This window comes from Rissa tridactyla, chromosome 4 (genome assembly GCF_028500815.1).
Source record: "Rissa tridactyla isolate bRisTri1 chromosome 4, bRisTri1.patW.cur.20221130, whole genome shotgun sequence".
In the NCBI taxonomy this organism is placed as follows: domain Eukaryota; kingdom Metazoa; phylum Chordata; class Aves; order Charadriiformes; family Laridae; genus Rissa; species Rissa tridactyla.
The window spans coordinates 64,777,773-64,793,752 of record NC_071469.1 but is presented as its reverse complement, the minus strand read 5'-3'; the positions used below and the strand labels follow the sequence as shown (position 1 = coordinate 64,793,752).

Genomic DNA, 15,980 nt, shown 5'->3' with positions numbered 1-15,980 from the left:
CATCCCCCAGCCTGTATTGATACCGCAGTTGCCCCAATCCACGTGCAGTACCTTGCGCTTGGCCTTGTTGAACCTCAGGAGGTTCACACAGGCCTACTTCTTGAGCCTGTCCCATCCGCACACCTGCACACGCACCCACTCCCACCTCAGTGCAGGATACATGTAGGCAGGCTTGTACGGCAACATGTCAGGAGTCTCTTCAGCTACATGTTTGTCCTCATTTCTCCTTTCTTCTCCCTTGCTGCCTGATGGGAAGGGGCTCAAGGAGCTCAAGCCTTGATTCATGAGCAGTATTAACTCCCTGTGTCTGCCCTTGTCCCACATGCCAGTGCAACTCCCAAGTTTAACCCTCATCTCCCAGCAATCGTCCCCATGGGATACTCATGGAGCCCTCTTGAGCCACCCTTATAGGGAAGAAGCAGTACAGAGCTTCAGTGGGGTGTGAGAGGTCCCCTAGGACAAGGCCACACACTAGATTTGCCCTCAGGGAGTCACAGCCCCAGTTAAGAGAAGTCAAATAGTTAATATCGAACAAGAGATTGGTTCTACAATAAATGGGTCTATTTTAAACAGGCAAGACAGACTCTGGATGATTTTCAAGCAGAACCACCAGTTCTTCCTCTACATTTTTCTGCCTGTGAGGATGGCTCCTGCCTCAACACTAGTGCTGACAACTCAGTCCCACCATCTGCTAAATCTTTCCCAACCCCATACAAGCTAGTGAGGAGTCTGCATTAGGCTCTTTCCCACCCACTGCTGGCAAACCAGACACGACAGTGGAGTGAAGGGGTGATTAACCTGGAGATTCCCCATTACTGAGACTTCTGACGACTGTGGGTGGATAGATGGTGCATCCCTATCTGTTTGCATAGTCAGATCAGACTATTTATTTTCTGTAAAGCCAGTTCACTACAAGTGACAATTTTCCTTCCTTGTAGAGACTGTTTGCAGGTGTTATTCTGGGCTAGAATATAGACAAATGAAAATCCCAGTGTGAAGGTTGATGTGGAAATCCTCCTGAGAGACTAATATAAAACAACGTGCAGTTCCTCTACCAGGCTATTTAAAAGATGTCAAGAACACAGATGCTGTTCTCTTCCACTCAGAGACACTGTAACTGTGACCAGTGAGCCATTCTGGGCAGAAAGAGCATTCCCAATGGCATAAAAGATGAAGGGTTTGCTTCTAGAGCAGTATCTCTGGAGACATGACGTCTCCATGTTATGACAACCACTAGCCTCCTGTAGTCCCAGCTGACGTTAGGCAAGCCTAGTTAATATTCAAAGCTAAGCAGAAGGTAAATATATCCAAACCACTAGGCATTTCAATAGAGATCACGGTACCTAAAATAGCCACCACTTCGTCGTCCTGGATGACTTCTAGGGATCCCGAGACCACAAAGCAAAGAGCATCAACGCTTTCCCCAGCATGATAGATGAGGTCCCCCGGGGCGCAATGGATCGTCTGAAACTCCACAGCCAGGGCTCGCAGGCAGCCGTCACTAGCCAGCCGGAAGGCAGGGTGCTCGTTAAAAACTTTCCGGTTTAGGTGCACGCAAATATCTGCTCTCATGTCCTTTGGGCAAATTGAGAGAACCTGAATAAAAGAAAGATGAAAAATAATCAGCTGGGAATATGACACTGGGCCAGCGCGCACTTTATAAAATAACTGAATGGATGGATCCACCGCCTGGGTGGATTTTAAGATCCGTCCATTCAGTTATTTCATAAAGCTTCTGGTGGGAGTTTTATCTTGAATTGGGGGTAGTCTTTTTCTACCCATCTACTGCTTTCACTGCAGCTGAAAGGGTGATGTGGAAGAAGGGACTATTCTGTTACACTGTTCTCATCCCTAACAGTTTTCACACTTGTTTTCCAGAATTGCAGATGGCACTACTATGTCCTGTTTGTGGATAACCCTCCAGACTTGGTGCCCAGACTATCTGCCCACTGCTACACTCAATCCCTGCAGGAACACAGAACGGATGCTCAGAGCTGAAGGAGCTTGAAGACATGCAAAGACACACCATTCACAATAGAGAACACCATATTTTGCTCACATCCAGAGAACCTAGTCTTCAAAAGTCTTGATGTAGATGACCACTTACCGATGCGTATCCAAACACACCTAGGGTTTAGTTTCAGTGCCGTACAGACATATAATAAGTAACCTGCCCTGAAGGGCTTACAGACTAGAAAATCCAAAGAGCTTGAGATTAGAGCAAAAAGAAAGTATTATGAAACCTTATGGAATGTAAAGAAAAGGTGAGTGAAAAACTGTTCTGTGAACACAAAGTTGTCTTCGTAGCAGATCAATTAAATAAGACCTTCAATGAATTTCTTACCTTAAATAGCTTTCCCTATTGAAATAGTAACACAAATACACCTGAAGAAAGAAAGTGAAAACCTGTGGGTCTTGTTAGGTTTGTAAACTGTGTGTTTAATATTTGCACATCCTCCTAAACATATTAACATCTCTAAAACCCTAAAATGCATGGTAGCTAATTGCACTGAGAAACACATAAAACCTTTTAAAGTTTTCCTAGGATAAATAATAGAAAAGAGCATGAGATTAAGAACACTCTGGAAGACTCCTACAAAGAAGACTGCAGATCAATAGTACTGATTAATTTCTCATTGTATGGAATTAATCTGGCAGCTTGCTCTGCAGACAGTGTGAGAGACAGCGACATTGGGTCAATGCGTTGACTACCATTGAATATTAGCAAACAGAGGGAGACTCTGGTAACCCTGATTAAGCGTTGAGACAAATGGTCATGTTAATATTGAAGTAAAGCCATGATTTTCATTTCTGTTTAATGCAGAAGGGGTATAAAACATAAGTGTGCAAAGTATTACTAAAGGTGCTAAATCATAGAATGGCAAAATAGTAAACAATTTCTTGTTTAATAATAACATTTAGTCCCTTTCTTATTTCAAAAGATCAAAGTTCCTTTGCAGACAAAGATATAATGACTGCAAAAAGCTGAAGCAGAAGTTACTCTCCTATCTTCTGTACTATGACAGTCTTGAGGCTAGAAGGGGCTACTGCAACCATCGGCACTAACCTCTTGCACTCATAATTTTCATATCAATCCCAGAATACCTGGTAAAGTCGCAGCCTAGAAGGCCTTGATTTAGTGTTTTCAAATTAAATAAGGTAGTTGTTCCAACGGACAGTTACTCTCTCTTTTAAAACTTGTGCTGTTTCTGAACTGATTTGGTTTTCATTTTCAGCCAACAGCCAGTGGATCTCATCATGTTGCTCAGATAAAAAACCTGCACTCGTCGGAAATCTCTTCCACATGTAGGTGTTTATAGAATATGGCCAGGTCATTTCTTGATCTCATCTTGAATAAACAAGAGAGATGATGCTTCCTGTGCCTAACGCTATGAAGCACAGTACTCTTTGTAAGCTTCTCCATAGCATGAGCGTTTCTCACTTAAAACTACCTTCCTAGATCTACCAGATAATTAGTTTTCATTTGACTTAACACAGGGTAAGTTAAATTGGCTTAATGCTATTTTTCTGTAATAAAATGTACAGAACACATTAAAATATCCTGCATAAGTCTGTTTTATCATAAAAATTAATAATAAGCACATTTGCTAAGACATATTCTCCATAAACCACCATTTGCATTAGTAATAATGTCTTGTCTGAGTCACTGTTGACCATATTCCAGATAACATTTCCATAATTTTATTAGGGGCAAATGTCCATTTTACAAACTTATACTTACCTGAGTCATTCCGTTTACCCTTAAAAATACAGGCATACTTTAGTTTTTCCACTAAAAAACAAAAATTACTTTTTAGAGTGATTGTTTCACCTTAGCCCTACTTCTGGATCAAACAGAAAGCTCGTCTTTATCATAATAAAATAGAAACATGCCATCTTTCTTCTTCTCAATAGTAATTTAATGAAAAATTCCACTTTCTTTTGTATCATGATTGATGATTTTTAAATTTTTATCTACTCTTGAGCCTAAATCATGGTTAGAAGTTTTTTATGTCCCTTTAATACTTTCAGTAATGTAAGTGCTTTTGACTTAACAAGGCCATGAACTATGAATTCTCAAGCACTGCTCTTTAAGAAAAATGTGTGTATTCATATATGACTGATTTCCAATTTTTATCTCATAAGTTTCCAAACTGCAGGAAAAATTGCTTAAACTATTGCAGAGGTTGTTCCTGTAAGATTTGGAGATGTTCCAGTACCCTTTGTTTTTTGGAATGTAAATTAATTGTGTCCCTCGAGAATAAAAGCCACTTGGATGCAAAGCAGCATATTGTTTCCTCACAAATACAGAGGTAAATACAGGGTATTAAAAGTGAGCACTCAAAGCATTACTCTTTTTATAGACCCATCAAACATATCTATCATCACACACTGTAACATGAAGAGACAGAAAAAATTCCATTGCACAGAAAAAGACAGTCTTAGAAAGCATAATTCAGGAATTTTCTGATGTCGTGATAAGGTGATTCTCCTAATGACATATTACTGTAGGGAGATATATGGAGATATCAACTAGTACAGAAGTAAATGAGTAATGATTCAAGAGTTAGCCAGGAACAAATATTTTTTATTTCAGTTTTCTTGTCTGCTACACTGCAAGTACTGAGAACACAGAATGAAACAGATGACAACTAAAAGAAATACTTAATATTAAAAGACTTGGCAAAGGAGCTTTGACTGATACAGATAAATGTAGATATACGTAGGGCGGAAAAAGGAGCAAAGATAGATAATCTCAGTATTCAGATATGTTTACTGTATGGTCCAAGCACAGGACTTCACGAGCTCCAACCCGACTTTGCAGCACTTCTTTTTGTGTTTACAAGTACGAACATCATGATTTCAGAAAGAGTCTCATGTATGCCACAAGCTTCGGTATTAGTTGTACTGTAGAAAGTGGTTGTTGGTGACACAGATTACAGTACATAGTAATTTTTCTACTTCCAAGAAGACACATAATGGGATATGGGATCACACAGAAGCATTTGGAAGCTAATGATTAAATAGTCCAAAGATCCTAAGAGCAGAAAATGAGAAAACGAGCACTTCAAATTCAGATAAATATTCTTCTGAAAATGATCCGTTATCACACAAGACTTCAACACTCTTAATGTGAAATGCTCTTACTAAGATCACAGCATTTTTAAAGCAGCATGCAACTAAAAAGACACAAACTAGTAGCAACATGGTCGTACGTGAGCCCATATGGTGTACAAATGCACACACATGGGCATAAAAGAGAAATTCAATTTAAGGGAGAGGATATCCTGTAACACTCAATCTACTGTTTCACTGAAATGCCTCCAACACTTCATGCCAGTAGAACCAAAATTCAGCTGGGACATTTGTTCTAACCTGTGTATTCTTTCAGCAGCATATCAAAAACCACCAAGACAAATTTCTGAAGAAGAAATTTCCTTAGAGATTTCAAGACCTTTCTTAGTGAAACTTGCAGTTTATAAGCTAGGCAGGATATTAAGGTTGCTGACTGCAATGCTTTACTAACTGATGGTTTTGGAGCACACGACTTGGAGCAGGCAGTCTGCAGGGACCAGATGCTTGTGCTGCTACAGAAGTTGCTCTGTAATAAATCTGTAGCCACAGACTTCGCAGTCAGCTTTCCCATATGCATCCAAGCAGCATGAAAGAACAGAACCTGCTATGTTTCAATGAAAAATCAGAGGAGAAAGTCAATTTCTACCCAGAGAAAAATCCTCATTGGCTGTATAAGCTGCGTTTCTACCAGAAAAGAAGCAAGGCTCCATGCCACACATGAACAGTATGCATGTATCCATAAAGACCTGAACCACTACAAAGCTGAGAGAGGAGAAAGTAAAGCACAGAATAACATTTATCACTTCCCTTCTTCACACAGAAAATTAAACCTTCTCAAAGTTACTGTAAGACAATTGCTGAGCTCTGCCATCATCACCTGGCACCCAACTGATACACACCCCAACACGACACCCAGTGCAGAGATTCAACACCGCTGTCGTCTCTAGAGCACCCTATAGCACACATAAAATGCTGGCGGTGAGTGAAAAGTTTGTGGTTGCTGCTAGAGACTGGGAAAGGCCGTAACCAGCTCTGGAAGACTCACAGGGAATTGGCACAAAACATCTCACTATCGTTTCAGCTTGAAATCTGTAGGGGGGGAATAAAATTCCCAAGGAGGTTCCATCCGATTTTTTTCCCTCTCCCATCCATTTCCTCAGCATGCTCGGGCAGTTTAAGATAAGCCCCTTGAACAGCTCAAAGAACTCTACAGGGAGCAGAGATTATAAAGAACTCAAAGAAAGGCAAATGAATCGAAACAAAAACTGAACAGATTAAGAGTGTGTCCAAACAATATCATTTAGGACGGGTTTAAGGATTTTTTAAAAAATCTTCCCCAGCTGGAAAACACTATAGGATGTCTCAGCAAATGTTACAGAATCTGTTAAGACTTGTTAACAAAAAGGACAGGGGCCAGTGAATCATGAACGCTATCTATTTGCAATTCTCATTCAGCACACAGGATTCTTACTTTCTTGGGGTTGTAGCTACAGGATATTTGACTGATACTCAAGCAAAGACTCTAGACAGTCTTAGCAGTGGAATAACAAGGACCGTTTCCTAAATGAATAACCATAAGAAAAATGTCAGCTTTGACAACAAATGAAGAAACCCCTCCAACTTCTAACCAATAAGCCACAGATAGTTCTTTTTATTTTGTGGAGAAAAGCTCTGGGTTCTCAGATGTATTCAGCACTCATAATCAAGGTCAGTTCTTTCCAAAAAACCGCAATACCCTCTTAGGCACCTGACCAAGTTATTCAGATTTTTAGGATTTGGCTTATTTGAGTGTTGAATTCTTTTACAGATCTGACTAAAAGTGTTACATTCGGCAGTGGATGAAGGCCAAAGAGACAAAGTTAAGAAGATAGCTGGTTGGCAAATCACAGAGCATTTTCCTGTAATAATCAGGTAATTTTGTAAGTAACTCAAAGGTGATGTATGAAACTGAGCAGTTTTTAACCCCGCATGCATTAGGGTAATCTTTAATACATCACGGAATATCTTGGCACGAAGAACTGAATTTCAGCAGCAGTGGTGTGCTCCGTTTTAATTGCACTAAAATACAAGGTCACTTGGATTTAAATGCTCAGAAACCGAGATCTGAAAATCAAGTCTAATAAGCTGAGTTTGGCTTGTTTTCTTGTTAACAACACACGATCTGAACCAGTGATAAAAATGGTTAGATTTAGTGGCATAGTAATAAAATTAACCACTTTTTAACTGAGTAAAAAGTATTAGAGACATTAAAAAATTCCTAGAAACTGGCTCTCGATTACATTAAATTCAGTATTGTCAACACAGATAGAATCTGGCTAAAGGTGTGAAAAACAGGGGAATACAAGAAGCATCACCATGTGTTTTAAGGAATCAAGGGGATCACCAGCACAGGGCCTGCTGGTTTGTCTAACGCACTATGGCACACTGGTAAAATCCACCAATGACCCAAAGTAGCAGATCCCAGGTTGCCTAAGGGTTGTAGAAGTCTCAGAACAGTTAAAAGTTTTATTGCTTTCTGTTTTGCTATAATACACAAATCATCACATGATCTTCTAATGCAGCAAAGGATAGCAGACTATGGAGAATTCTATCATTAAAATTAACTTTTTAGATAAAAGAAAGAAAGAAAAATAAACACCAGAAAGAATATGGCATACATCAAAGAATTTCTCAAGTCACAACATTTTTTGGAGTGACAACTGGCACAAAGGTCACCCTTGGAAGAATGGAGTCGATCAATGGCTTGTTTTATTTTTTGCTTCTTCTGGAGGTGGCTTTATTTTCTAACATGCAGCATTATATAAAGACATTCAAGGTTGAAAAGCATTAAGAAAACAGATCTGGAGAAGACCTTCCCCTAAATGTGGTCTCTGGAACTGACAGCCCCTCTGTCAGCTCCATCCCCTTGTTGGCAGTGCTCAGGAAAATGCCTGACCCATCCACTCGGGTACTTCTTCCCCCAGAAAATAAGCTCATGAGCTGCTCCATAGCCATGGTGTATAGCCCTGGCACTTCCTCAGGCATGACAGGTTAATAGTTTAATCTGTATCAATCCCAAGATGAACACATCCAAGAGGCAGAGATAACTGTGGATAATCTTTCCTGGCTCTGCACAGTGCATACAAGAAGTAAATAATCCATACCATCCATAAAGGTGAAACAGAAAGACCCACTGGTGCACAGGCCCCACTCTTGGACCCATGTGAAGGACAGTGAGACCCTGACCGTCTCTCCTGCATCCCGCTCTCCAAAGAACCGTGGATTGCAACTGTACCTGGTCCTAGCTCAGCTCTGTGAGGCGAGGGAAGACTTCTTGTTCACCTCGTCCCGATCTGCAAGGAACGACCAACAACCCCGCCTCTACAACGAAACAAAAATACTTGTCCAAACGATTTTTACCTTCCCTCTTCAGCAGGGAATTGTATGTAGCTGTCACACCTAATTTTGTAGAAGTTTTCTTTGGCCACGAAGCTTGGAAGCCTTCTACCCCGGTCATCCACGAGGAAATCCAGCCAGCACTTACAGACATCTCTACGTGATGGAACACCACAGGAACGGCAGCCTGATTCCCCTATTCATCTCAGGGTATCGCTAATTATTACTACAGCTCTTGAAGATATTACTAACAGCAAACACAACTAAACTGCACTGTCCTTCTGTAGATTAATGTTTAATAAAGTTACAACCTATGTCTATTTACCATAAACCCATCTCTCCTGCATGAAAGCTTAGTGGGACAGCAATGAATAGTTTTAATACTGTGTTATTTTCCCATTATTTCCATTTCAGTCATTGCAATGTGGAATTGGCTCTCATTATCCAAATCACCATTGATGCTTAGGTTGAGACTAAATAGATGCCTTTTTTCTCTTTCAACCTATGGCTTTTCTGAAGGAACCGACTATTAAAATGTGATAGACATTTATTTAATTGCTTTCTGAGCAAATCTTAAGCCATACAACAGTATAGAGGTCAAGAAGAAAATCTTTGGGTTTTACTGACATTTCAGAACGTTATTATAAGATGAGACCTTGAGACATCCTCATGTTAGTTAATGCTTGTTAGGCTTTCAAGTATAATGACCTATTTCTTATAGAAGAGCTAATAACTATAAATTTTTCATTTGCTGCCTAGAGATTTCAGTAAAAACTAAGAGATTTGAATTCAGTGTGCGTTTCATGTATCAAATTATTATTGTAAAGATTTTTTTCAGCTGCTTAAAAATGGTCATATACAGAGAATGTACTGCCTCTTTTTTACCTCTCAAAAAACGAGGTTCTGCTGGATGAGAGATACTTTTTAGTATATAAAGGGTTCTTAGTTTTGTCACGTCTTTAGCTCTGCTCATTATTAGATGAATAACCCTGAAACCTGTAGCATTAAACCTAAAAAAAAAAAAAATCCATCTTTTTGAGCCACTATTACACCAGGAGATAAGAGTCCATGTGCATGTATTACATATATCATCCCAGCTGTCAGAGGAGGGCTCTCATGTTTAAGTGATTTAAGATTATGGATCAGAGGCTGCTTGCTTCCCCTTAAGTAATAATAATAAATACACTAATGCTTTTAGTGTCATTGTTAATTCCTTATTTGTGAATACTCAGAGACAGGCTGAAGCACTGTGGCTTGAAGACAGGATTTGAAGATGAGCTATTCCCAAGGAGAGCAGGGAAGCCAAAATCCTGTGCTTAAGGCACCGTCACTTCAGTGTGCTCTTGCACAAGTCCTCTTCCACATACAAGGACAACAGACTGGGGCTTTAAAACGGCTTTAAAACAAAGTTCTGTTCTGGGCAGTTTGCTCTCACAAGCAGCAAAGTCTAGAGATCTTCATTAAACTTCCTCCACTCTAAGTTCCACTTTGCCTTCAGTTCCCCTCTCATCCTTACCAGTTTTAGCCAAGATCTTCTTTGTGACTATGCACTGAATCTGTCATTCAAGAATAGATATTTGAGCTCTGATGCAATGAATCGACACATATTAAGTGGTAGTAATATGTGTAGTGGTAGCAATATGTGTAGCGGTAGTAATTCCAATCAAATTATTAACTTATATTTTAATTTCAAGCATATGAATTTAAAATCTTCAGTTATCAAAGAAACACATGCACATGTGTTTATTTTTACTCCATCAAATTGCTAGGATTGTTCATCACCACAGGAACCTACTGTAAAACTCATAAGAATTTCGTTCTTTTTTAGTACATTAACCTTTTTATTCTTTGAATTTGGATTTCAAAAGCAAGCCATTTCAACATGCTGAGTGACTGAATGAAATGCATTATAAATTTGTGGCAAATGATGTTGCAAAACACATTGCAGTGTGATAATGCAGATATATTTGGAACAGTTTAGGATGTAATACTGTATGTTAGGTTGAAAAACATCCTTGGATGATGGAAACTGTCTGAGCTGTCTGATGGAAATTGAAAAGTTGAGAAATTCCTCACTAATTATCATGTGTCATGAACACACGTGTTTTGCAAGATAATAAGAAGCTTGTTGAAAAGTTCATCAAAATTAAGGAGAATGGGAAATCATGTGATGCAAAGATATCCAGACAACAGACTGGTCAGAATCTCATTACTGGAGCTTTGAAAACTAGACTGGAAGAAACCCCTAAGGTCACATCCAGGCTGTCAGACAAAGCAGTGCAGAGAAGCAATTCAAGACCTGGGGCAATAATCCCCTATTCCAACCTACGTTGAAGCACTATCTGGATTTAGCAGGTCACCTGCAGGTGCAATGTAGCCCCATTAGCCCCACTGTGTCTACGGTAATAAATCTGACTTGATTTTGTGTACCTTGGAGGTCCCCTGTAGTGCGCTCGCATCCACTTGCTGCTCTAGGGTTAGTGCAGATGGATTAAATTTAAATGCAGAGGGTCTCACAACAGGGTTTGAAGGGGTAATGAAGGAACTAATGCAAGAGAAACGATCCACTCTATATGACTAGTCTCTGGGACTGTACCACTGTTTCTATCATTTCTCAGTTGGGATTTACAACATTTTCTCATTTGTTTTGGTGAAGGTCACTGTAACACCTTCCTGAGTGGAGATAGGAAGGCTGCCTGGCTACAACACAGCTTTCCACCCTTTTGCTAATACAAATCCTGGCTTTGGCTAAGGTCCTGCAGCTGAAAGCAAACTGCCTGATCCTTGCACTCTTACAGACCCAGGGATGCTCAGTGCCGGCACTACAGGCCGCTGGTGCTGTTGCTTTTGCAGACTTGCAGGCTGTAAGGGATACAAAACACCACAATATTCAAACCGGTGCTCAAGTTCTTACTTTTATCTTGTCTCTCTTCTTCTGTAACATGGGCTTTTCTGGGAAGTTCGATTAGATGCAACTACTGATGTCCAGATGCAGAGGTTCCTGAAATCCTTCCACTGTTTTAAATAGGTTTTGGATCCAGGCCTAAGTTTAGGCAAGTCTTTACCAAGGGAAAATTGTTAAAAACCTAAGTCACAGATTTTACAGCCATATTAATTATCTAGCTAAGCAGCCACTACTGTCTTACAGACCAGAGAACACTGCTTACCATGAGTTGAAGATTATGGCTCTAACTGCATTTTATAATCTATAAAACCGGACATGCGGAAACTATAGAAGGAAATTTCAGTAATTAAAGCATAGGTTCTCCTAATTAACTGCAAAGCATCATTAAAATCTAATGAAACTGTAGTGGAATAATACAGGATTCTCGCTTAACTGCAAGGAGATAAATGCAAACGAAAGTTGAATTTTCACATAGTTTTGAGTTTACACAATAGGACTGAATGCATTTACAGTAGTTTACAATATAAAAGCTCACTTAACACTGTATGAATCAGCACTGGGAAGTTAGGGTATTAGTGTATAAGAAGTTAACATATTAAAGAATGTGACATACTGAAGCACAAGAATCAAAGAAATCAAAATCCTTGTTACTTAAAATAGTTGTATTCATGATGGTAAACTGAATTTCACAGCAGATGATTAATAAGATAACTGCTGTTGCATCAGCATGATGCAAGACTAAATTTTTCAGTGTAGTGACTTCATCTTGGCGTATCTGAACAAGCTGCACCATCATCCCATATTACGCAGTAGATTCTACTGAAGCAAGAACTTCAAAGCTCTGCAAGCACTAGACATCTTAAGATATTAATCTGCCATGATGCTTCCTTAGCCTCCCTTGGACACTTGCCTTTTAACTTCTTAGGAAGGAAACCTTCATGGAAACTGGAGCTTGAATGCCTAATTTCAGCCGATGTGTACCAGGCTCACAGAAGCCACAGGGGCATTGCTGATCTCCACCGACCAAAAATCTAGACCTAAAAATGTTATATCTTGCCTACATTCAAGGTATTGCAGGTGGAAACCCTTCCATCTGACTTCAGCTCTCTGGAATATCCATGGCTAGATAGACTCACTGCACATATCATGGAGAAAGAGAGGCCCTGAGGACAATTCACTTGGTCTGTCCTGGCACACAACAAATCACCCTCCAAAGACAACCTTCTTCTTTAATGAGCTTTTGAAGAAACCTAAATGACCAGTCCTTTCTGAGGGCTAAAGTCCTGTAGGACTTCTACCCTGCATGGCTGCCAGCAGTGCCACATTTTCTGTATCTCCGTACCAAAGGCCTTAAGTTCTAGCCAAGAGATTTTAGCTCAAGGAGATCAATCTCTACTGCCATTAAATCCTGTACTAATTATGCTGATGGATATGTTGATGTCCTGGGCATCAGCAAAAGGTCCAAGCCAATCAAACTCATTTCATTGCAACTCACAGATGCCAATACTTTTCAGAATAATACTGATTTAGGTGAAACACCAAATTATGTTCTTGGACTAATTTGAAGACCAATTTCCCGTTGATTTCAGTAGTTAAGTACATTAAAATTATTTAGTATTTAGGCAAAGTAAGACTGGAAAGGAGAAAACATTTACCATAATGAAAAATAAAGGCATATTTCCAAAGCAGCAAAACAGTCCTTTTTTAAAACATCCACGTTTCAATCCAAACACAAACATAATAACGGAGTAGCATGCAGTTAAGAATTTGTTAGTAAGTTATATGCTGTTACACAGGCCTGTTTCTAAGAAAGTACTCAATGGACACAAAATCTTGCTATCTAAATTGTTACCTCACATACTCATACCTTCTCTGTGTCAATTCCTTTAGACATGGACCAGGTTGAGACAATATAATCCATGACTCTTTCACTAAGGCCTTTTGGGACTTGATATAATTTTAGGAAATCCCTCACATTGTTCAACATCTCATGGTATCGGTTGGTGTTGGCATACATTTGCTGGAAAATGGTGGTGACGTTTCCAAAAATAGTTGCATAAAGAAGAGCTGAAAAAAACCAAAGATAATTAAAAATAAATATGTAAGCTCCAGTAACTGCTACTCGTAATTCAAGGATAACTTCAAAGAATTTTATGTATGGTTACAAAATGCTGCAAATATATAGATGTAACTGAACATTTCTATTTCTGTACACACTCTCACACACATACACATACAGAGGTACTTATTGAATTTATGCATACAGCTTATACAGCCACACAGTCTGCATTAATTTACAAAATAAGTCATACAGATCTTGTCCACACACAGAGTGGTGCGTTTTAACTCTGTACCCTATACTAATCCAAACTAATTTTCAAATGTAGCTGCAGCCTACCAGTAAACCTTGAAGACACTATCCAAAGAATCATGTAGATCTCCTGTAAGACAGGCTCAGCTAGCACATGCTATGAGTAGAGAATGGCCTCGGTCCCAATGAAGAAATGAAATCCAGAAGAAAGGAACCTGGGAAGCCTGGCAGTGAGATATCTATACAAATGGGTTCCTGTGTCAATGGCCAAGGCGTGCACAAGAAACATTCAGAAGGCCATTTTCACAGACAGCCCCAGCAGATGACTTGGGTATCTCATGTCAACTCTAGATGCCAGTCACTAATGATTCCAAAGAGAGAAAAATTGGATTAGTGAACAATAGAAAGTCCCAAGTTTACCTCATTGCTGAGGACATACCACTAGGGCAAGAGGAGGACACGGTAAAGTAGGAAACACTACCTCAAACTACTCCTGGAGTTGCCTTCTCCTCTTTTTCGATTCTCTCCTTTCCAAACATGCCACTGTTACTGTCAAACTCAGCCAGTCGAGTTGTTCAACACCAACCAATGACATGCCATATTCAAGGAAATCACATGTTTTAACTAAGCCTTTCCAATTGAAACAGCATCGACCTCAGTATACTACTACAAGTGTAATGCAATGAACGCTATTTGATGGAGACCAGTTAATTTCTGAAGCCTAAAGTCAGCAAAACATTTAAGCAAACACTTCTATGCACACCTTGCTAGTGCTGTCTTGAATAGCGGTGGATTGAAAGATGCTCTTAAAGTCAAGCAAGTCTAAGGTGCCGTATTGAGTCACAATGTAATTACCCGTGCAAGCAAGCCCAAAATGACATTCTTCCATTAGGCGTTACAGATTTTGCAGAAAAGAGAATTATTCTGATATCTCATAACACCAATGAGCAGCACTCTACTTCTGCTCTTGACATTATCAAATAGACAGAAATGTGCCTGTCATTTTTAATAATCTTTGCTCTGAGGTACTTTATAGCAGAATGCAGCTATGCATTTCCATATAGCTTTTTTTGAAAAACAACTGCAGCCTACAAATGGTAAGAAATAACCCACTGTGAAAGGGAAAAAAGCCTTCCATCTCTCAGTGCATAATGTCTTCCCTCTACACAACAAATTTCTACCTCATTCCAGAAAACTCACTTTGTTTCATACTCCTTTACTGTTGTTTATCACCCCTATTTGAGAAGTGGCATTTTTAAAGCAACACGGTGCTTTCCTAAAACCTGTCGAATAGAAAAATTGTACTTCCTTTTCTCACAGTGCTTTTTACTACGCCCGTGTAGATGAAGATGCTGAAGTTCATCAGAAATACGATGTCCATTGTTTCATCAGAGTCTTGGGATTTTTCGTTTCAACAGACAAGATCATATCAAGCAAGGTCACGCAACGTGCAGCGAAGATGTTTCAGTTTTAGAAAACACAGCAGATTAATACTCTATGTGATATCCAGAAATAAAGCTCTTTACAGGGGTAGGGTTTTTTTCCTCGCTTTACTGATCGTTGTATCATATCTGCTAGCTACTGACAGGTTTTCTCTTCCTCTGTACCCATTCTGATATATATCAACACTCACTCAGAGTATAAGGGTATGCGGATTACAAAAAAGTCTAGATGGATGAACGCCACTTGACTTTTTTCCTTTTTTTTCCCAGGTTTCTCCACTCTTTTGGACTTTTGTAGTAGGACAAATTTGATGGAGTGTCACATGTCCTAAGTGCAATATCCCTCGTCCTTCTGAAGAACAGTTGCTGATTTGTCATGAACTCAGCTTGTCAGATATGTGACTGCAGAATATCTCTCGTCTCCTCTCTGATGTTAGATACACCTGGAAAGGACTGTGACTATAAGTGTAAAGAAAAGCCATAACTGTCCCCAAAGCCCTGCCTTTCTGCATGAGTAAAATTTATGCAAGCCTGTAACTACAGCTAGACTGCATATGCAATGACAGTGCATACAACCCAACTGGCCATGCAAACCCACGCAGAGGATACAGGTTGTCTGAAAACGTGGCACAGTGTAAGGTGGGAAAACAGAGATTAAACTCTGACACCTGCCAGGTTGGAAACAGCTAAGAATGCCATGGTGAAAACGGCATGTCTGAAGCAACCAGCACATATTACCTTCTCTGCAAAAAAATTACACTTTGGTAGAAACAATTTGTAGAAAGTATAGAGCCAGAAGAGGAATTCTAGTTCTCTGTCTCTCAATATAGGGTCCTGGAAAGTTGTACTCTTTTTAAAGAGTATGTTTGTT

At 39.6% G+C, this 15,980-nt stretch overlaps 1 protein-coding gene across 1 annotated transcript in view; it reads right to left on the bottom strand.

The window, feature by feature from the left end:
- KCNH5 (potassium voltage-gated channel subfamily H member 5) overlaps positions 1-15,980 on the bottom strand; it is a 163,149-nt gene that overhangs the window by 40,632 nt on the left and 106,537 nt on the right. Inside the window, exons 8-9 of the mRNA XM_054199802.1 lie at positions 13,224-13,423; positions 1,344-1,596 (exon numbers count right to left, since the gene is read on the bottom strand). Of these exons, the coding sequence (XP_054055777.1) occupies positions 1,344-1,596; positions 13,224-13,423 (453 nt within the window). The remainder of the gene's footprint in view (positions 1-1,343; positions 1,597-13,223; positions 13,424-15,980) is intronic.